Source organism: Mobula hypostoma, chromosome 4 (assembly GCF_963921235.1).
Source record: "Mobula hypostoma chromosome 4, sMobHyp1.1, whole genome shotgun sequence".
NCBI lineage: Eukaryota > Metazoa > Chordata > Chondrichthyes > Myliobatiformes > Myliobatidae > Mobula > Mobula hypostoma.
This window is the reverse complement of record NC_086100.1, coordinates 195,093,208-195,117,446: the sequence shown is the minus strand read 5'-3', so window position 1 is coordinate 195,117,446 and position 24,239 is coordinate 195,093,208. Positions and strand designations below refer to the sequence as shown.

Here is a 24,239-nt window from a genome sequence, read left to right as displayed (position 1 = left end):
GGGAGGGAGTTCACAGTCTTCTCAGACCACAAGCCCCTCACTTTCGCGTTTGCCAAAGCGTCGGACCCGTGGTCGGGCCGCCAGCAACGCCATCTGTCATACATCTCGGAGTTTACCACCACGATCAAGCACATCTCCGGGAAGAACAACATGGTGGCCAACGCGCTGTCACGCACCTCCGTCCAATCAGTGCACTTTCTGTCTCCGGGGGTGGATTATGCGGCGTTAGCTAAGGCGCAACGACTGGACGGCGAGATGCCGGCGTACCGAACCGCAGTCTCAGGACTCCGTCTCGAAGACATACCCAAGGTAATGAGCTCCTTTGCAATGTGTCCACCAGGCAACCTCCGCCCATTATCCCGACCGCTTGGAGGCACCGCGTTTTCGACGCCTTGCACGGTTTAGCCCACGCTTCCATCCGGGCGACCATCTGGCTGATCGCAGACAGGTTTGTGTAGCACGGCCTACGCAAGCAGGTCGGGCACTGGGCCAGGACATGCACGCGCTGTCAAACCTCCAAAATCCAGAGGCACGTGAGGGCCCCACTGCAACCCTTCCAGCCGACACATAGGAGGTTTGAACATGTCCACGTGGACATCGTCGGCCCACTGCTGGTTTCAAGAGGAGTGAGATACCTGTTCACCATGGTGGACAGGTTCACAAGGTGGCCGGAAGCTATCCCACTTGCTGACACGGCCACGGAGACATGCGCCAGAGCCCTGATTACCACCTGGGTGGCATGGTTCAATCTCCTAGGATACAGTTGGAATTGGAGTTAGTTTGTTATTATCACATGTAGTGAAAAGCTTCGGTTTGTGTACCATCAGACAGATCATTGCAGAATCAGAATCAGAATCAGGTTTATTAGCACCGGCATGTGCCGTGAAATTTGTTAACTTAGCAGCAGCAGTTCAATGCAATACATAATATAGAAGAAAATAAATGAATGAATGAATGAATGAATCAGATACGGACATGCAGATACTGCCCCAAACAAACAACCCCAGCATTTGCACATTAGTGAAAGAGCCTGCTAAAAAAAAGCCGTCATGACAGCGTCCCGATGACTCCACTCGGAGTTAAGGGCTTTCTTCTTCTTCTGAAAGAGTCAAAGATCTGTTAAGCAGGACATTTCAGAAGAATATCTGAGGACAAGACCAAAGCAGCTGCTTTATGGAGAATTGACTAAGAGCAAACAATCACATGGTTGGCAAGAAAAGAGATTCTAAGAACATTACTGAAGAGTTTCAGCTGTGACACAGCAGGAAAAACAAGCACTGGATCATCTTGCCTTAGTCTACTAACATAAAAAGCAGTGCTTACTCATATGAGGAAGCTACAATAAAGGAAGTAAAGAGGAAAAGAGAATCTCTAAAATCAAGAACCAATGATATGCCTCTATCACTTCTGCAAAAGGAACTCGTCAGCCACCTCTGTACATCATTACAGTACTAGACTAGATGTCGTGGGTTACTCAAAAGTGAGCAATGAACAGCACCCCAGAATGAAAGAAGTTCTTTGAAAACATTAGGATTATCAGTAGGGGTGGGGGAGAGGTACATAGCTCAGAGCAGTGACTAACTCTTCAACTGCAATTCAGCTGAAGCAAGGCACTAGGTAAGGTCACACCTTTGCCCTCCTGAGAAGCCCGCCATTGCATTTGAAGCCCACATAGTCTCCATGGTGCTGCTGCTGCAGTAGCCTTGTGAGGGTGGAAATTACAATTAGATTATGAGAACACTCAGTCCTCTTATTGTCATTTAGAAATGCATGCATGCATTAAGAAATGATACAATGTTTCTCTGGAGTGATATCACAGAAGACAGGACAAACCAAAGACTAACACTGACAGAACCACATAATTATAACATATAGTTACAGCAGTGCAAAGCAATACCATAATTTGATAAAGAACAAACCATGGGCACGGTAAAAATAGTCTCAAAGTCCCCGAGTCGATCAACTCCCGAGTTCCTGATAGCAGGCAGCAAAAGGGAGAAACTCCCTGCCATAAACCTCCAGGCACCGTCAACTTGCCAATGCCTTGGAAGCAGCCGACCACAGCCGACACTGAGTCTGTCCGTCCGAAAACTTCGAGCCTCCGACCAGCCCCTCCGATACAGCCTCCCGAGCGCCATCCTCTGCCGAGCGCCTTCGACCACGCCCCGGCCGCTGAAACAAGCAAAGCCAAGGATTTTGGGGCCTTCTGCTCTGGAGATTCCGGTTACCACACAGTAGCAGCAGCAGCAGTGAAGCAGGCATTTCAGAAGTTTTCCTGATGTTCCTACATACTCTCACGTCCGTCTCCATCAAATCAGAATTGTGCACGGTCCCCTACTTGACAGATTACAGGTATTATTCATTCACCGGAGAGGCCGCGTGCATGCTGCCGTTGCGGTACCATCTTCTCCTCCTTTTAATAATCAATTTTCGACACTAACAAGAATTACTGACATTTTAAACTGGTGAATCTGAGAATATCTCTCGATGAGGAAGTATTGCCCAATCTCTTTACTCCTTTAACTTGGGAAGATATTCTTTAACCAATTCATAACCGTGGATAAATTAGCTGAGTAATTTGATACAAAGATAAATACCTGTCTGTGTGGTTGTTCAGGATGATGTTGCTCTCTACGCTGCACTTGCTTTGGTTGCTGACGATAAGGAGATCTAACTAAAGTCCCTCTGAGATGCTTATAGAGATTACTTTTCAGGTTCAGTGGGTTATATGTTGCTTCCACATCGAGCCCATTCAATACCTCCTTCAAAAATACAAAACAAACTTTGGTTTCTGTTTTTTGAATTCATGGAGATCCAGCTGCCAAGACTATTTGGCTTCTTGTAAAGATGTCCCATCTCTTTGGAAAATAAACATGTCGAAATTGGATGAAGATCTGTGGTGTTTTCGATGGTTTAATTTTATATTTTTTTCTGGGATCTTCCAATTGTATAGTGCACAGGATATATGCTTGTTAAGATAGATTCATCTGATCATCTATGTGTTGGGATAGTGGGGCCTGGGCCTAATAATGTTATGTTTTAAATTGTAATAAGGTTAGCTCTTATTTACTATTCATAATTTGTTATTTCTTAAAATAGAGTGGACAAAGAGTATCTGTTTCCCAGGGTTGAAATGTGTAATACAAAAGGGCATGCATTGAAGGTGTGAGAGAGAAAGTTCAAGGGGGATGTGAGAGGTAAGATTTTTAATCAAAGAGTCGAAGGTACCTGGAATGCACTGCCTGGTATGGTAGCAGAGGCAAATACATTTGAGGCTTTTCAAGAGATGTTTCGATAGGCATGTGGATGCGATGGCGGGATATGGACATGGTGCAGGTAGGAGAAATTAATGTTTGAGTGTTTTTGATTTGCTTTTTAGCTGGTTCAGTTCAACACCATTCTTGGGCTGTGGTGGTCCATGTCTAGTTAGTTGTATAGATACAACTGGCAAGATATTCCCTTTGTTCATCTATAAGAAAGAATTCCTTCTCATTGGGCTTTGGCTTATACTGTATTATCAGTCAACAATGGCAATCACTTAGATAATTTGCTCGTTCTTTATCAGCCATGACACTCAGACAGTGTGACATTTAAAATTGGGAGGGAACTGCTGACCAGGGATAGGATGGAAGGGAAAATTAGGAGAATATATGATGCTAAGAGGCATAGTTTGAGTGGCAGCTAGTTTCTTTTCTGTAGGGTGGAAATGGCTATCACTAGAGGGCTTAATTTTAAGGTGATTGGAGGAAAATATTGGTGGGGCTGGGGGTGTGAAGGTGTCAGAGGTAGGTCTTTTACACAGTGAGTCATAGGTGTGTGGAACACGCTGTCAGGAGTGGTGGTAGAGGCAAATACATTAAGAACATTTAAGAGACTTAGATAGGCACATGGATGATAGAAAAATCGGGCTCATGTAGGAGAAAAGTGTTAGGTTGATCTTGGAATAGGTTAAAAGGTTAGCACAATATCATGGGCTGAAGAGCCTGTCAGGTATTGTACTGCTCTACGTTCTATATGAAAAGCTGGTAATCATTGGAGTTTAGAAGATGGTGGTCTCATTGAAATATATAAGCTTTGAGAGGGTTTGATAGTGTAGCTGCTAGGAAGACATTTCCCTTCATGGCAGAACCTAGAACCAGAGTACCTAAATAAAAGAGGTCTTTTTCTGCAGAACAGAGGGAGCTGGGAATACAGATCCATAAATATTTGAAAGTGGCATCACAAGTAAATAGGGTCATAAAGAAAGCTTTCGGCACAGTGGCCTTCATATATCTAAGTACTGAGTACAGGAGTTGGTATGGTATGTTAACTTCAGTGAGGCATAATTTGGACAATTGTGTGCAGCTCTAGTCACCTACCTACAGGAAAGATATCAATAAGACTGAAAGAGTACAGAGAAAATTTATAAGGATGTTGCTAGGTTAAACAGGGTAGGACTTTGTTTCCTAAAGTATAGGAGAACGAGGGGGGATTTGATTAGATACAAAACTATGGGGGGAGGGGTCTCAAAAAGGTAAATCTAGGCAGGCTTTTTCCACTGAGGTTGGGTGAGAATAGAACTAGAGGCCATGGGTTAAGGGCGAAAGGTGAAATGTTTAAGGGGAAACTTTTTCACTCAGGGTAGTGAGAGAGTGGAACAAGCTGCTAGAGGAAGTGTAGATACAGGTTTGATTTCAACATTAAAGGGAAATTTGGACAGGTACATGGATGGGAGGGGTATTGATGGTTATGGTGCGGGTGCAGGCTGATACTAGGTAAATTAATAGTTTGGCACAGACTAGATGGGCCGAAGGACCTGTTTAAGTGCTGTAGGGTTCAATGACTCTAGAATCCTGAATCTTTTGAATTCAGTACTTCAGTTTGTTGTTGGGGTTGAATCACTGAACATATTCAAGGTTGAGAGACACAACTTTTTGTACTATGTGGTATTATGATGAGTTATGTGGCAAATTCAAGAATGTGAATTTAGGGCTAAGATCAGACCTGCAATATTTTTGTTGAGTGGCAAAACTGGTTGAAGAGCCCATTGTTTGTTCATGATTCTATTTTTTATGAGAGGAATTGTGGCATTGGTGAATAAGAGATATTGGGAGCTGTGCTGTGAGATGAGGAAGTGCAGCAATTGTAGGCTTGGTAATTAATGACTGGAATTTTAGTTATCTGGAGACCTCCCAGGTCAGTGCTGAAGTACAGTTTTGGCACATTGGCCTTCATAAATCAAAGTATTGAATACAGGAGATGGGATGTTATGTTGAAGTTGTATAGGACATTGGTGAGGCCTAATTTGGAGTATTGTGTGCAGTTTTGGTCACCTACCTATAGCAATACAATTGAAAGAGTACAGAGAAAATTGACAAAGATGTAACCTTGTCCGGAGGACATGAGTTATCAGGAGAATTTGAACAGGTTAGGACTTTATTCCTTAGCATGGAGAAGACTGAAAGGAGATTTGATAGAGGTATACAAAATGATGAGGGGTGAATGTATGCGGGCTTTTTCCATTGAGGCTGGGTGAGATAGCAACCAGAGGTCATGGGTTAGGGGTAAAAGGTGAAAAGATTAAAGGGAATGCAAGGGAAAACTTCTTTCAGAGGGCTGTGAGAACTGCCAGCACATGTTTAAGCGAAGCTTGGATAGGTACATGGATAGTAGGGGTATGGAGGGCTCTGGTGCCAGTGTAGGCTGTTGGGAGTAGGCAGTTTAAATAGTTTTGGCATGGATTAAATGGGCTGAAGGGTTGTACTTTTCTATGAGTATTCCAAAAATGAAGAAACACTCAAATGGTAAAATAGTACAACCATGGCTGACATCGGAAGTCAAAGCCGTTGTAAAAGAAAAAGAAAGGGCATACAACAAAGCAAAAATTAGTGAGAAAATTGGAAAACTGAAGGATTGGGAAATTTTTAAAAACCTACAGATAGCAACTAAAAAAATCATTAGAAGGGAAAAGATGAAATATGAATGCAAGCTAGCAAATAATATCAAAGTGGACAGTAAAAGTTTTTTTAAGTATGTTAAAAGTAAAAGAGAAATGAGAGTGAATATAGAACCACTAGAAAATGAGGCAGGAGAAATAATAACAGGGAACAATTAGATGGCTGATGAACTAAATGAATATTTTGTTTCGGTCTTCACTGAGGAAGACACTATTAGTATGCCTGATGTTGTAGTGTGTGAAGGAAGAGAAGTGGGTGCAGTTACTGTTACAAAAGAGAACTTCCTCAAAAGCTGAAAGACCTAAAGGTACATAAGTCACCCGGACCAGAGGAACTACACCTTAGGGTTCTGAAAGAGGTGGTGTTAGAAATTGTAGTGGCATTAGATATGATCTTTCAAAAATCATTGGACTCTGGCATGGTGCCAGAGGACTGGAAAATTGCAAACGTTACTCCACTCTTTAAGAAAGGAGGAAGGCAACAGAAAGGAAATTATAGACCAGTTAACCCGACCTCAGTGGTTGGGATGATGTTGGAGTTAATTGTTAAGGATGAGGTGATGGAGTACTTGGTGACACAGGACAAGATAGTACAAAGTCAGCATGGTATTCTTCAGGGAAAATTCTGCCTGACAAACCTGTTGGAATTCTTTGAGGAGATTCCAAATAGGATAGATAAAGGGAATGCAGTCGATGTTGTATTTTTGGACTTTCAGAAGGCTTTTGACAAGGTGCCACACATGAGGCTGCCTACCAAGTTATAGCATTACAGGAAAGTTATTAACATGATTAGAGCATTGGCTGATTGGTAGGAGTTAGCAACTGGGAATAAAAGGATCTTTCTCTGGTTGGCTGGCAGTGACTAATGGTGGTCCACAGGGGTCGGTGTTGGGACCACTTCTTTTTATGCGGTATACAAATAATTTAGATGATGGAATAGACAGCTTTGTTACCAAGTTTGCAGATGATACGAAGATTGGTGGAAGGGCAGGTAGTGTTGAGGAAACAGGTAGGATGCAGAAGGGTTTAGATAGATTAGGAGAATGGGCAAGAAAGTGGCAAATGAAATACAATGTTGGAAAATGCATGATCATGCACTTTGGAAGTAGAAATAAATGTGTGGACTATTTTCTAAATGGGGAGAAAATCCAGGAATCTGAGATGCAGAGGGACTTAGGAGTCCTTGTGTAGAACACCCTGAAGGTTAACTTGCAGGTTGAGTCGGTGGTGAGGAATGCAAATGCCATGTTAGCATTCATTTCAAGTGGTCTAGAATATAAGAGCAAGGATGTGATGTCATGCTGAGGCTTTATAAAGCACTGGTGATGCCTCACCTTGAGTATTGTGAACAGCTTTGGACTCCTCATCTTAGAAAAGATGTGCTGGCATTGGCGAGGGTTCAGAGGAGGTTCACAAGGATGATTCCAGGAATGAAAGAGCTATCATATGAGGAACTTTTGATGGCTCTGGGTCTGTACTTGCTGGAATTCAGAAGGATGAGGGAGGATATCATTGAAATCTTTCGAATGTTGAAAGGCCTAGACAGAGTAGATGTGGAAAGGATGCTTCCCATGGTGGGAGGGTCTCGGACAAGAGGGGCGCCTTTTCAAAACAGAGATGCAGGGAAATTTCTTTAGCCAAAGGGTGGTAATTTGTGGAATTTTTTGCCACATGCAGCCGTGGAGGCCAGGTCATTGGGCATATATAAAACAGAGATTAATGAACATGGCACCAAAGGTTACGGGTAGAAGGCTGGGAACTGGGGTTGAGGAGGAGATAGAAAAAAAAAGTATCAGCCATGATTGAATGGCGGAGCAGACTTGATGGGCCAGATGGCCTAATTCTGCTCCTATGTCTTACGGTCTTATGGATCTATGACTTTGTAACAGGGCATACATAGGATGATATAGTCTAGTTTCCCTGAAATTCACCAAAAGAAATACTGTGTGGGGAATGATGGCATCACATGCTTCCCTGATGCAAGATATGCCATTCAAAGTTCCCAAATGATCTGATTGTAAGTGTAATCTGGGTTACCCTGATTTTCAATTGCATAGTACTGAATTAAAAAGTGCCATATGATTCAATTACAAGGCAGTTTTGTTTCATTCTGACTCTGTAACCAATAAAAGTCTGAGTACTCTGTTGGAAAGCTTTTGGCTTTTAATTCTGATTTGATGAACCCTGTCGTTTAATACATTTGTAGTATAGGATATCCAGTATTGTGAATGCTATTGACTTATAGAGTCATAGAACACTACAGTATAGAAGCAGACCGAAGCAAGCCGAATAGTTATTTTGCCTAGTCCCATTGACCTGCACCCAGACTCTATCCCTCTATAATCCTTGTACCTATTCAAATTTCTCTTAAATGTTGAAATGGAACACACATCCATCACACTCTCACTACCCTCCCAATGAAGAAGCTCCCCTTCAGGGTCCCCTTAAATATTTCACCTTTCACCTTTAATCTACGACCTTTAACTCCAGTCTCACCCAACCTCAGTAGAAAAAAGCCTGCTTATATTAACCTTATCATTACCCCTAAAAATTTTATTTACCTTTATCAAATCTCCCCTCATTCTCCTACATTCCAGGCAATAAAGTCCTAACCTATTCAGCTTTTGATGAGTAAATTATAATAATACAAATAATTACCTTCCACCTAACAGATGAGTCATTTGTGGAGATTACAAATCCAATTTGTAAGTAAGTAATAACACATTCATAACATCACCATCTCAAATTCCAGGAATATACTAACAGCCAAAGCGGTGACTCACCTCCATTTTACTCAAAGCTGTTTCGGGTGGATCATCAAATCTGTAAGGAAGATCACAGGGTAAAAGAAGCTCTTGTACTGCCACGGGCTTCACCAGGAGGGTCAAAGTGGTTGAAGGCATTACTATGTAATAGGAGTCAACATGAACCAACCATGCAGTTCCCACAACATGAGGCTCAGAACGAGCTAGAAGCATCCAATCTCTTTTCTACAACATGAAATAAGAAAGAAAATAGATTTGCATTTATATAATCAACAAGTGGCTTTTTGAAAGGTAATTACTGCTGTTATGATTGTCAGTTATACTCAGGAATGTCCCATGAATAACCAGAAAATCTGCTTTAAATGTTAATACGTCTGGGATAAGGTGGGAACACATCTTTCTTTTTCTAGTGAAAAGGGGCCCTTTACAGCAGCTTGCATAGTACAGGGGTTTTAATTAAAAGTCTCCAGCCAGTTTAGATTATATCTTCAAATTGCTAGACTGGGCTGAGGCTACAACGTTCTAACACAAAGAAGAGATGCTTCAATGGCAACTGACCTTGTTCCTAATAATCTAATGTTGTACAATATAAATTGCTGATTAGTCATTGGTGAGAGGTTGGTTTAGCCAGGTACATTGGTCTTAATAGAAAATTATATATTTAAATATTCTTCGTTTGATTCTTTTTATTTATTTATTTTTATTTAGCAATACAGTGCAGGGTAGGCCCTTGCGGCTCTTTGAGCCATGCTGCCCCAGCAACCCTGACAAACCTGATTAACCCTAACCTAATCACGGGCCAATCTACAATGATCAATTAACCTACCCATTATGTCTTTGGACTGCGAGAGGAAACCAGAAGACCCATGGAAAAAATACGCATTCCTCAGGGAGGATGTAGCAAGGCACCTTACAGAATGGCGCTGGAATTGAACTCCAAACCCCAGAAAGGCCTGAGCTGTAATAGCATCGTGCTAGCTGCTACACTACCATGGCACCAATGATAGAGATATTTAATATGTTCACTGAATACCCACTATCATTCACCACCATCGTTTGCAGTTACTTTCATGTGGTGGGTAAAACAGGGGTAGTAAGTGTGAGGGCAGAGGAGATAAGAAGGGAAGCAGGGAGTGGTGATTAGATGATGCTGAGCCAAGACTTAACAAATATGCAGGTTTCTATCACAGAAAGTACTAAATCTGCTGATTTTGGACTGGATTTCTTACCGCAGTAGTTTCATGTACATACACATTCTTCCCTTTTTCAAATTGTCTGCAGTAAACAACTTATGTCACACGATGTCCTCAGTAAGCTGCCGATCTAATACAGCTCCCACTAGTGGCAAAAAGTGACTGCTGCATTTCATTTTATTTCATTGTGTAGAATTAGGTAGAGTAGTACATATAGCCTGATAATGGACCTTTCAGTCCATTGACTCCCTGCAGTGTTTATATAATCACATTATCTCCACTCATTCCATTGACCTTATCTTTGTCTCTCAGCATATCTTTTTTTTATTTCCTCTCATTAATCCATGGTTTTCTTTCTTTTTCAATCTTTTTATTAGTTTCATAAAATATAAACATAACATAGCAATAATACAAAATTGTTGGAAATACATTGTTATACTTAAAATGAGTAATTATAAAACCAAATAGTATACATTGACAAAACTCCCAATCATGTAGGATAACAATGAATAATACAGGACAAAAAAAAACCGGAGAAAAATCATGAAAAGAAAAAAAAACAAACCCCACCCCAAAAAAAACTAAACTAAACAGAATTAGTCAACTAAACTAAGAAGACCTGGGCAATTCTAACAACGTAAAAATGGAAAAGAAGAAAACCTTAGTGTCGACGACTCCATTCCTCTCAACCAATAGTACAGAGAAATAAAATAAATTTGGAAATGGTCAAATTACATCATATGAAAATGCCAAATAAATGGCCTCCAAGTTTTTTCAAATTTAATGGAAGGGTCATAAACCACACTTCTAATTTTTTCCAAATTCAAACACAACATAGTTTGTGAAAACCGGTGAAATACAGTAGGAGGGTTAATCTCTTTCCAATTCAGCAAAATGGATCTTCTAGCCATTAAAGTAAGAAATGCAATCATCCGGCGTGCTGAAAAGGTTAAATGATTTAGTTAATTCATCCTCTACATGTGCTAAACATGTGTAGATACAGTTTAAAGTAGTGCACAGGGCTCACATGTCCAAAGATAAACTATCTCGTTATTATTCTTATATTAATCCTATATGTGATAGATGTCGTTCCGAGATAGCTTCTTTAACTATCATGTTTTGGTCATGTCCTTTGTTGGAAAAATATTGGGAAGATATTTTTGATATTATTTCAACGGTTTTGAATACAGACTTACAACCTCACCCAATTACTGCTATTTTTGGACTACCAATGATAGACTCAAATCCATGGTTTTCTTGTTGAAAAGTTACTCCCTCCACATAAAGATAAAGATGAGCTTTATTTGTTTCTTGTAGTTTGTAGCATACTATGAAACATGTCAAATCAAAGCAGAGAGGATTGTGCTGAACAAGTGTCACCAACCAGCCTTTTGGTGCCAACAAAGCATGCCCACAACTTACTAACCCTAATATTATGCCTTTGGAATATGGGAGGAAACCAGAGCATCCAGAGGAAACCCAAGTGGTCATGGGGAGAACATACAAACTCCTTACAGATAGTGGCAGGGATGGAGTGCCATGGATAGCCATCAAGGACATACAGAATAAACAGGAAGTTGCTGGAAGAAGGTCAGCAATATCATGAAGGATATCACCAACCCCGTTCATGGACCGTTTGTCCCGCTCCAACAGGGAAGAGGTTATGCAGCATCCACGTCAGGACCAATACACTCCAAAAAAGTTACTTCTCATAAGCCATCAGGCTGATCAACACATCTATCCATTAACCCACTGCACCCCCACCCCACCACAACTTCATACACATTTCCTAGCATCACTTTACATACCTGCACATACAATCAGTCTATGTATATAACAGTTACTAGTACATTGAGTTTTATAGGATTGCCTTTATATTTATATTCATAGTTATTGCATTTTTATTGTGTTCTTTGTGCTTATTGTATATTTTATGTAGCATCAGATCAGGAATAAACAATTAATTTGTTCTCCTTTATACTTATGTACTGAAGAATGTGGGTGGCAGGGTGGAGATACATCTCCACCAAAGGAGATGTGAGGCGCTCCTTCTTTCCGCTAGCCTGCAGGTCACCCTTGGCCAAGGTGTAGCACCTGCTTAGCCCCGATCAGGGTCACATGAAGCCATAGGAACAGGTGGTGGATGGTCATAACGGCAACTGATGCGGATCGTAAGTCCTGGTTATACGACCACTGTTGCCAGGCAGAAAATCTTTGAAGAGTATTGATAATGGCTGGGGGGGGGGCGGCGGGGCGGTGTCACCCATCTTATAAATTCACTATCCAGAAGAAAGCAATGGCAAATCATTTCTGTAGAAAAATTTGCCAAACAATTATGGTCAGGAAAAGACCTCGTCATATGACACAGCACATAACAAATGAACAATGACAATAAACAATCTTGAATCTTGAACACCTGGAGCAGAAAAGGCAACTATGGAGAGGGTAAGTCCCATTAGGATCAGAGTGGTAATCTACATGTGTAGCCAAGAAAGATGGGCTCTTAAATGAATACTTCTCATCTATGTTTACCCTGGAGCACGAGACCAAAGCCGGTAAGCTCAGGGAAGGAAACGCGTTATACTGAAATAAACTAATGTGAGGAGAAAGGAGGTATTGATGATCTTGAGGTAAATAAAGGTGGCTAAATCTCTGGCGGCTGGCCAAGTGTATCATTGGGTGTTGTGGGAAGCAAGGGAGGAGATTGCAGGGACTATAGCAGAGAGTTTTATTTCTTCATTCACTACAGGTAAGGTACTGGAAGACTGGAGGATGGTTAATGTTATGCTTTTATTTAAGAAGGGCTGAAAGGACAAGCAAGCCAGCAAGCCAGCAAGCCTTATATCAACACAAAGTTCAAAGATCAAATTAAATTTATTATCAAAGTATGTATGTAACACCATATACTGTACTGCCTTGAAATTCATTTTCCTGCAAGAGTTCACAGTAAGACAAAGAAATACAATAGAATCAGTAAAAAAAACTACACACAATGGTTGACAAACAACCAACATGCAAAAGAAGACAAACTATGCAAATAAAAATGAAATATGTTAATACAGTAAATAATACTGTGAACATGGCTTGTAGAATCCTTGAAAGTGAGTCATTAGGTTGTAGAATCAGTTCAGAGTTATGGGGTGTGATGTTATCTATAATGATTCAGGAGCCTGAAGGTTGTAAGTTAAGGCATCACCTGACGAAGGGTCTCAGCCCAAAACATCGACTGTACCTCTTCCTAGAGATGCTGCCTGGCCTGCTGCATTCACCGGCAACTTTTATGTGTGCTGCTGGTTGTAAGTTAATACCTGTTCCTGAACCTGTTGGTGTAGGACCTAAGCTTCCTGGACCTCCTTCCCAATGGCAGCAGAGAGAAGAGAGCATGGCTTGGATGGTGAAATATCAGTGGTGGGAAAGTTACAGAAAGGTACTCAGAGGAGTTGTATTTGCTTTTGGAATGGCAAGGGCTGATTGCGGATAGCCTGCATAGCTTTCTTTTCATGAGAGATCATGCATCACAAATTTGATTGATTTTGTTGAGGAGGTGACCAAGAGGATTGATGAGGGCAGGGTGGTGAACATTGTCAAAGTGTACGTTAGCAAGACCTTTGCCATGATAGGCTACTCCTGATGGCCCTGTTTCCATGATGAATAATAAATTGAATCCACGAACAAAGAAGCAGGCATATGAATTCATGAGCCATCTCCATCCATACAATTGCTTTTTCATATTTAAAATGATCATTACCCAAGCAATAAACTTCCATTTGAAGATGAGTTATGAATCAATATTAATCTCTGCACCAGTAGGTATTCCTGTAAAGGCCTGGTTCTAAATTTTAGACTTTGTTTTAGATTTAAGATTCAAGGTTCCAGATTGTTTCTTGTCATGCGTCCATACATGAGTATAAAGGAGAACAGATAATTGTTACTCTGGATCTAATGCAGTATAATAAACACAATAAGCATAAAAAGCACAATTAAAAACAATAAATATAAATATAAAAACAGTCCTATTTTATGTACATAGAGTGACGCTGATTGTAGGAGTATCTGAACATAAGGTGACTGACACGAAATGATAAAGTAACAAAGTGACTCTTGGCATGAGGAACTCTTCTAGGTAGTAGTAGGGCAACCGAAAACAGAGTAGAACAGTGACTGTGTTAGTATGTGATATGGAGCCTGCTTTTCTGCAAATATTTTATTGTTATCACTGCTATTAGTTTTTAATCTTCTGCAGCCTTTTAAATTTCAGTGAACAGAATTTAGGTTTTGTAATCTCTCCTTGTAATTTAAACCTTGGAAAATCTGTTGCATTTGAAAGGTTGACACGGTAATATGCTGCCGGTCGGAATTCTGTGTAACACTGACTTGATAGTACAGGTAATCCCACTATCTCATCTTCTACCCAGAGTCCTAAAAAAATCCCTTCAGATATTTATCCAGCTTCCTTTTGAACATTAGAATTTGATCTGCCTCAACAACTACTCATGGTAATAAACAGAATAGAATAGAATAGAAAATAATTTTATTGTTATTGCTCAAGACAATGAGATTGCAATGCAATTCCAATCCATGCAAAACAGATATTTACAATGCATGCAGTACAGTTTAATTTGAAAAAATAACATATTTACATGCAACAAGTGACTTTGGTTGTCCATAACACTCAAAGGCCATTGGCAAGCAGGGGTGTAGCATTATTCAGCTGCACAAGAGTCCTCAGAAAGAAGCTGTTTCTCAGTCTTACTGTCTTGGCTACGGTGTTTCTGTATCTCCTACCAGATGGCAGGAGGTTGAACAGACAGTGTCCGGGATGGGATGGTTATTTAATAATGTTACGAGCGCACCATAGGTATCGGTAGTTGTAGATTGTCTCCAGGTCTGGTCGTTGAGTCCCAAAGATGTGCTGAGCCATTCTAATCACCCATTGGAGTGCTTTGTGATCTGGCCTTGCTGTAGTTAGAGTAACACACTGTAATTCTGTATGTCAATACACTCTCTATTGCACTTCAAGAAATGTTTGGGGCAGATGAGCTCTGCTTAAGCACCTCAGGTAGTATAGTCACTGTTGTGCCTTCCCTACTATCGAGGTTGTGTTGACGGACCAAGAGAGCTCCTTGCTGATGTTCTGGACACTTATTCACTACTTAAAATTATTCAACATGTCACTTTTGGTTCTTTTACCAATCAGCTTTATATTATGTTCCCTAATTTTAGATCTTTCTGCCAAATGAAACCGTCTCTCTCTATCTCCTCTGACATTGTCCATAATTAAATTTATTATCTAAAAATCATTAAAAACCTTGACAAGGTTGCCTTACAGCCTCCACTGCATTAAGGATGATGACTCCAGTTTCTCCGGTCTATTCATGGGTGCTATATCACTGGAATCATTTTGATCAATCTCTTCTAGACAGCTTTATAACTTTTTGAAAATGTGGTAGACAATTCTCCAGGTGTCCTGAACCAGTGTTTTATAAAGGTTCATCATGACTTCCTTGCTCTTGTAATTGATGTTAAAACCCAGGATCCAACTTGTTTTTTTTACCACTTTCTCAATCTGCCCTGCCACCTCCAATAAACTTTACACATCACCAAGTGTCTCTGTCCTTGCACACATATTAAAATTGTGCTTTTTTAAAAACTCTGGTTCTTCTCAAAATATAATACTTCATATTTTTCAACACTAAATTTCTTTTGCCACCTATTTGCCCATTCTACCATTTGTATATTATTGAAGTCTATTCCTATTGTCCTCATGGTTCACTAAATTTGCAAATTTGGAAAAAAGAATCACCTTTCATAGCTCCAGACTGTTTCAAATCATATTATCGCAAACAAAGTTAGGGCAATGCACAAAAAGCTAGAAGAACTGGGGGGTGGGGGTCAGACAACATCTACGGAGCGAAATGGACAATTGATATTTTGGGTTGAGACCCATCATCAGAACTGGTAAGAAAGCAGGGAGAGAGCCAGTGCAAGAAGGGAGTTACAGTATCAAGTATTTTAATAGTAGAAAACAGTTTCACTTTAAACACAAGTGATTCTGCAGATGCTGAAAATCTTAAGCAACACACACAAAGGAATTTGGTAAGTCAGGCAGCATGGAGTCAATAAACAGTCAATATTTCAGGCAGTGGCTCTTCATCAGGACTGGAGAGGAAGGGGGAAGAAGCCCCTATAATATATTTCAATACATTTGATCCATGGGACACACAGTACATTGCACTTATTCTAAAAATGTTTTTCTAGTTTCTGCTCAAATATATTCAGTTATTTGCACATGCATAATTTGTCATTAACCAATGCAACTGATCAGTTCAAAATTAATTATCCTCTAAATATGCCTTTAGAAGAAATGGTAACTAAAGCAGCTGAAAATGGATTCATCATAAGTAACTACTTTTTAATGTCACCACTTGATCTATGAGTAATTGAGATTTAAACTGCTGGAAATAATTTTTTAAAATATATATAGAATCACAAGTTAGATGGATCATCAGTAGTCAGTTTCCAAGTAATTAAATTATATTCAAAAGATTTTAAAAATTTAGGCTCCTGCGCCTCCCAAAAGAATAAACTGCTTTCAGGGTCTCCTCGGAGGCCTATGCATGTGCATGTTTAGTAGAAACTACCACTAATTAATGCACTTTGAGGTTGTGGACAGTCTTTTTATGTCATGGATAATGATGGTATCTATTATCCCCAGTGGCAACATGGTAACATAGCGATTAGCATTACACTTTACAATGCCAGTTTTAAGATCAAGGTTCAATTCCTGCCGTTGTCCGTAAGGAATTTCTACCTTCTCTCCATGACCAGGTGGGTTTCCTCTGGGCACTCTGGTTTCCACCCACAGTTGTGTGGTTAGCACAGTGCTTCACAGTACCAGTGACTAAGGTTCATTTCCTGCCACTGCCTGTAAGGAGTTTATATGTTCTCTCCATGACCATGTGGGATTATTCTGGGTGCTCCCGTTTCCTTCCACAGTCCAAAGATGTACTGGTTGGTAGGTTAGTTAGTCATTGTAAAGTGTCCTATGATTAGGCTAGGATTAAACTGGGGGATTGCTGGGTGGTGCGGCTCAAAGGACTGGAAGGGCCTACTCTGTGCTGTACCTCAATTTAAAAAAAGTTAGGGTTAGTGAGTTGTGGGCTTTCTATGTTGGCTCCGGAAGCATGGCAACACTTGCAGGCTGCCCTGAACACATCCCTGATGCAAACAATGCATTTTACTGTATGTTCCAATGTTTTCAATGTACATGTGACAAATAGATATTTTTTCTCTATCTTTAACATATAGAACGGTTGCTGCTGAAAGGAATCAAAGTTTAAAATTCTACAAAATACGTACGTAGGTATTACACTGATATATTTCCTGATGCATGTTATAATATTCACTACGAATAAGCAGGCACTTCAGTGCATTTCCTGATGAAGGGGCTTAGTCTGAAACATCAACCCTTTATTCCTTCCCATATATGCTGCCTGACCTGCTGAGTTCCTCTAGCATTTTAAATGTGTTACTTCTTGTATCATCTTCTGTATTCCTTGTGTAGCCATCTCTTCTCATTGCTGCCATCAGGAAGATGGTATACGAGCCTCAGGACTCACACCACCAGCTACAGAAACGGTTACTACGCCTCAACCATCACGCGCTTGAACCAGAGGGGATAACTTCACTCAACTTCACTCACCCCATCATTGAAATGTTCCCACAACCTATGGACTCACTTTTAAGGACTCTTCATCTCATGGTTCTCGATATTTATTGCTTATATATTTATTATTATTATTTCTTCTTTTTGTATTTGCACAGTTTGTTGTGTTCTGCACTCCGGTTGAACACCCTAGTTGGGTGGTCTATCATTGATCCTATTATGGTTATTATTCTATAGATTTATTGAGTATGCACAAGAAAACGAATCTCAGGATTATATATGGTGACATATGGTATACATACTTTGATAATAAATTTACTTTGAACTTTTATAATCAATACAGAATTAATCCTTAAGAGGCAGATATATTTCTGCTGTAGATCTAGATTAAGAGAGGCGCCAGACAAGGGTGTGTTTTCTCCCCTGATTTAATGTGTACAGTGAAACAATATTAAAAAAAATAAGAGACATCTTGGGAATCAAAGTTGGCGGTGAAAACGTCAATAATTTCAGATATGCAGATGACACTGTGTTAATTGCAAGTATAGAGGAAGAACTACAAAACTTAATTGATATAATTGTTGAAGAAAGTGCAAAAATGGGTCTATCTATCAATTGCAAAAAGACAGAATGTATGGTGATATCCCAAAAGAAAGAGAATCCTATCTGAGAATAAATGGAGAAGACAAGTAAAGAACTTCTGCTAGTTAGGAAGCTGGTTGACATCAGATGGCAGGTGCGACTTGGACATCAAAAGAAGAATAGGAGTGGCAAAAGACACCTCTACGAGAATGAAGAGTATACTGACCAATACTAAACTAAGCATGACAACCCGCCTCAGAGTACTGAAATGTTATGTTTATCCAGTTATGTTATATGGCTCAGAATGTTGGACAATATCTAGTAACATGAGAAAATGAATTATAGCAGCAGAAATGTGGTTTTTGAGGAGGATGCAAAGAATATCATGGACAAAACGAATACCTAACGAGGATGTCATGAACAGAGCAAACACAAAAAGAGAAATAATGTATGAGATCATGAAAAGGAAATATAACTTCATTGGACATGTGATTAGGAAAGAAGGGTTAGAATGCACGGTAACGATGGGAAAGATTGAAGGGAAGAAAGCAAGAGGAAGGCAAAGACAAATGATGATGGAGACAGCAGCCAGAGAATTGGAAATGAATACCAATGAATTAATCCACTTGACCGGAAACAGGAGTCTGTGGGCCATGGCAGTCAAAGCTCAAACTGGGCATGGCACCTGATGATGATGATGATGATATTTCTGTTGCTAATTGAGCTTATTCTCCATTGATAACAAGTGACAATGTTTTCTGATCCTTATTCCTACCTTCAAGGTGTGACAGAGCGCATGGAAGTTTTGGTGGTTTGTTTCCAACTCATCCCAGTCTAGCTTCCAGCAGTTTGTGGGTCTGATGATAAGTGGGAGTCCGTAGAGTATAGATTCACAGACACCATCTGATTTCAGAGCTCTGGAAGGGAATGAATTTATGAAAGATCTAGGAATCGAGCAAAATTAATCTAAAAGAATTTTTGCATTCATTATCATAACACTGTCTTTGAAAACTTGCAATGAGAGTTGTTCATAGACTCATAAGTACCTTGAAAGAATTGTGAAAAGAGAATAAATGCATTTTCCTTTCCTGATAATGGAACGAGTGGTGCATATTTCTGAAGTGGAAATGTACCCTGAATATCAGTGTACACCTTGCTGGCCATGTGCTTAACATTATGGATGACTTTATGTGTGAGTGTTCAGAATATTGTTAAGAGTTTTCTTTTTCTAAATCAGCATTGGTCTCTATGTCCTATTTCTCAAAAAGGGACAACACTAGAAACACGGTGGCACAAGAGACAGCAGGTGCTAGAATTTGGAGAAACTCACGGGTTAAGCAGCATCTGTGGATGCAGAGGTTGTTGGCATTTCATGTCATGACTGCATCAGAGCTAAATGTGTGTCAGGGATGGTAGCCAGTGTTGAATTAAATTGACTTTATTTCTTACATCCTTCACATACATGAGGAGTAAAAATTTTTACATTACTTCGCTGTCTAAATGTGCAATGTGCAATCATAGTAATTTATAATAAACAGAACAGTCAATATAACATAGAAATACACTCAAATTAGCATGAGCTAATCAGTCTGATGGCCTGGTGGAAGAAGCTGTCCCGGAGTCTATTGGTCCTGGCTTTTATGCTGCGGTACCGTTTCCCGGATGGTAGCAGCTGGAATAGATTGCGGTTGGGGTGACTCGGGTCCCCAATGATCCTTTGGGCCCTTTTTTTTTATGGAGGGAAAGATAAAAAAGACTGGTGGATGATAAGCAGAACCAGGTGAGGTGGGGTTATGGGCAGATGGATCCAGGTGGGTCAGGGGGAGATATGAAACTGAAGCTTATTGGTAATTTGTGGAAGCAGATAAAAAAATAGGCAGATGAAGCTAGTGCGGAGAGAGGAATGTTACGTGCCATGTCGTATGACAAGAATGATCATGGTCTTTCATGACTATGATTGTTCTTGTCAAATTTTTCTGCAGCAGTAGTTTGAAGTAGGGACTGGCAGCTGTTGGTGGACCTCGAGGGCAGCTGAAGTTCCCCAACCATATTGCAGCCACCACCCTGCGACCAGACATTGTCCTAGTGTCTGAGTCTAATAAGCAAGTGGTGCTGCTGGAGCTGACAATCCCATGGGAAGATAGCTTGGAGGAGGCCTTTGAAAGGAAGCACTCCAAGTACGCAGGACTGGTCAGCAACTGTCAGCAGGCTGGATGGAGATCGAGGTGTCTCCCAGTGGAGGTTGGTTGTAGGGGATTCGTAGCCCGTTCTTTAGTTAGAGCCTTCAGCATTTTGGGCATCGAGGGAGAGAGGAAGAGGAGAGCCATCCGCAGTACCACCGATGCGGCAGACAGGGCCTCAAGATGGCTGTGGCTCAAAAGAGAGGAGCCATGGAGTCATAAGTAGCTAGCCATCTGGACACAAGCTGGGGTCTGATCCCGGCTGGGTCACCTGGAGGAGGTTGTATGATGTTGAAAGACCCGAAACACCCGATGATTCCAGGAACATCACTGAAGATGTGTCCAGAAGCATCAATAGATGTATGTACACAGCTGCCATTGCCTTCTTCTGGGCAGTGCCTTTACAAGAAGGGTTACCCCATCCCTTATCAATACTCTTCAGAGGTTGTCTACCCGGCGTCAGTGGTCGCACAACTAAGACGTGTTGTGCACCAGCCGCTCATACGACTATTTACAACACAAGAGATCATTGTCTTTGCCAATCAAAATAAAGTTAGCCAACTTACGGCACTTTTCAGCTCTCTGTTAGTTGCCTTGCAGATCACATCTTTTGAAGAACATATTGAAGGACTGCTTAAATGTGGTAAGATTTTCTGCCTTTATCATACCTTCAGGCACTGAGTTCCAGACTCCCCTCTGAGTAAAAGTATTTTCCTAATTTCCTTTCTGATCCTTATATCAATTACTTTAAATCCATACCCCTTAGTTTTAGACTGTTCTATTAAAAGAAATATTTTTATAAATTTCCTCATCCCAGGACTCTAACAATTTTTTGCAACTTGACTAGGATTCCCTCTGCTTCTTATGTTCGAAAGGAATCTGCCTTAGCTTATCCAAACTTCCTCACAGCCACAATTTTCTAATCATGTGAATATCTTTGTAAATCTCCTTTCCACCCTCTCCAAAACAATCACATCTTTTGTGTAATATGCTGAAATAAAATAGTCAAACCAAAGCTTAATAGTATTGAACACTATTCCAGCACAACCTCCCTGTTCTTATATTCTTTTCTTCTGGTAAAAAAGGAAACCATCTTGTTTGCATTCTAAATACCTTACTTACCTACTCCACTGTGTTTAAGGGCCTGTGGATATAATCTCCAAACTTTTTCCACACTATTCAATATTCTTGCATTTATTGTATATTTCTTTGGTTTTTTTCCCCTAAGACCATAAAATCTAAGAGAATTTTTGGCACATCAAGTCTGCTGTACCATTCCATCTTGGCTATTATTATCCCTCTCAACCCCATTCTCCTGCCTTCTCCCTTTGATGCCCTTATTAAATAAGAACCTATCAACCTCCAATTTAAATATACCCAGTGACTTGACTTCCACAGCTGTCTGCGGCAATTAATTCCACAGATTCACCACACTCTGGATAAAGAAATTCCTCCTTATTTCTGTTCTAAAGGGACATCCTTCCATTCGGATGCTGTGCCTCCCAAAATGTATTACCTCACACCTCTCTGGGTGAAATTCCAACTGGCTTTTTTCTGTCAACTGTTCACATTGTCTGTGTTTTTGTTCAGTCTCCTCCTACTGGGGGAATCATCTGTAATCTTCTTTATCACAGTCCTAAATTTAAATTTATATATACGACATATACTACCAAGAGCAGGGGATTGGTGACATCCTTCCAATCACAAAAGCATCATCAACCATTATCCTTTACTTTGTGTCGCTGACCCAACTCTGTAGCCATTTTATCACTCTCTCTTGGATACCACGGGCTCTTGTTGATCTTCTGTTTTGTCTAGCTGGCTTTTGGGATTTAGTCAAAGACCTTCCTGAAAATCATGTTGAATATTTCAGATGCACTCTCCTCATCCACCGTCCTGGTAAATCCTTCAAAGCGTTTTACCTCGAGAAAAGAAGGGCCAAGGCCATAGACTAAACTTAACAGCTAACAAGTTAGTGCTAAGTTCAAACAACTGCGTACTTTATAACTTGGAGTTTGTACTGCAAGGCTCCTGAATTTGTTACTCTGTTAATCTTTTGGAAGTCTTTGAAACTCTCAGTTTTCTCAGTGAAGTCAATTGGTCCAGGAAGAAGGGCAGGACTGATGAGTCGCTCCTGAACATCACATTTCAGGCAAGCTGTATTTGAGGGAAAAGGATAAATCACATTAGACCATGTTATTTTTATATTAGATCAATTTATGATACTTTCTAAAAACACGGGGCCAGCAGCCTCGCAACAGTTAAGAGAATTTGAGGAATTTGTTGCCACGTGCAGCTGTGGAGGCCAGGTTGTTGGGTGTATTTAAGGCAGAGATTGATAGGTTCTTGATTGGACACAGCATCAGAGGTTATGGGGAGAAGACCGGAAAATGGGGTTGAGGAGGAGATAGAAAAAAAGATCAGCCATGATTGAATGGCGGAGCAAACTCAATGGGTCAAATAGCCTAATTCTGCTCCTATATCCTATGGTCTTATTATGCTTAATCTGAATAATTCTGATATGCTCACAGTCAAAATGCAAAGCAAACATATAGAAAGCAAGATATAGAACACTGCAGCACAGTACAGGCCTCGATGTTGTGCTAACCTTTCGATCTACTCTACGATCGATCTATACTGTACTTCCCTCCCACATAGCCCTCCATTTTTCTTTCATCCATGTGCCTACCTGAGAGTCCCTTAAGTGTCTCTAATGCAACTGCTCTGCTATTCCATCATACCCACTTTGAAAATGAAGTCCAAGTATCTTGGATTTAAATGTTTTTAGAATGCTAGCTTTTCTTTCTTTCTTTTTAAATCTTTTTATTAATTTTTCCAGGATTATAAACAAAATAACAATGTTGATACAAAGAGAATGGAATAATCTTATTGTTGATGAACACATACAGAAAAAATTTCAGATAACAGAGGTATAGTAGACTTCCAAACTCACGATATAATTAACCATAGAAAAAAAGAAACAAAAAGAAAAAAAATACAAAGAAACCACCCTCCCAAAAAACAAAAAAAAGAACTAAATACTAAACCCAAAAAAAAAGCAAACAGAACAAAACAAGGCTAGACCAATATCTTAAATCGAACAGGTTCAGTAATGTCGTCAACTCGGCTCCTCTATTCATATATTTTAAGTTAATACAATGGATTCAAAAACATCGAATGCTAGCTTTTCAAGGCAAACTTATCACAAAGGAGATCAATCTATAATGGAAAATACTTAAACTGCAGATGATTAAATCTGAAATAACCTGAAACTTAACATCAGTAAGACCAAGGTGTTGATCGTGGACAGGAAGGGGAAGTTGAGGGAGCCCACACCAGTCCTTATTGAAGGTTCAGAAGCAGAAAGGGTGAGCAGTTTCAAGTTCTTGGGTGTCAGCATCTCTGAGATCTATCCTGGACCCAACATATTGATGCAATTACAAAGAAGGCACGCCAGTGGCTATATTTTATTCGGAGTTTGAGGAAATTTGGTACGTCACCACAGACTAGCAAATTTCTACAAATGTACCATGGAGGGCATTCTAATGGATTGCATCACTAACTATGGAAGCACCACTGCACAGGATTGGAAAAAGCTGCAGAGGGTTGTAGACTTAGACCACCATTTTCAACACCTCCCCCTACCCCCGCCATCGAGGACAGCTTCAAAAAGCAATGTCTCAAAAAGGCAGAATCAATCATTAAGGACACCCAGGACATGCCTTCTTCTCATTACTACCATCAGAAGGAAACATAGAAAACCTACAGCACAATACAGGCCCTTCGACACACAATGCTGTGCCAAAATTACCTAGGGTTACTCATGCCCTCTATTTTTCTAAGCTCCATGTACTTATCCAAGAGTCTCTTAAAAGACCCTATTGTATCTACCTCCACCACCGTCACCAGCAGCCCATC

At 40.3% G+C, this 24,239-nt stretch overlaps 1 protein-coding gene across 1 annotated transcript in view; it reads right to left on the bottom strand.

Moving 5' to 3' along the window:
- Positions 1-508: 508 nt before the first annotated feature.
- m1ap (meiosis 1 associated protein) overlaps positions 509-24,239 on the bottom strand; it is a 50,841-nt gene continuing 27,110 nt past the window's right edge. The window contains exons 5-10 of the mRNA XM_063047343.1: positions 22,322-22,478; positions 18,917-19,058; positions 8,719-8,925; positions 2,636-2,762; positions 1,630-1,702; positions 509-752 (exon numbers count right to left, since the gene is read on the bottom strand). Coding sequence (XP_062903413.1) covers positions 509-752; positions 1,630-1,702; positions 2,636-2,762; positions 8,719-8,925; positions 18,917-19,058; positions 22,322-22,478 — 950 coding nt within the window. The remainder of the gene's footprint in view (positions 753-1,629; positions 1,703-2,635; positions 2,763-8,718; positions 8,926-18,916; positions 19,059-22,321; positions 22,479-24,239) is intronic.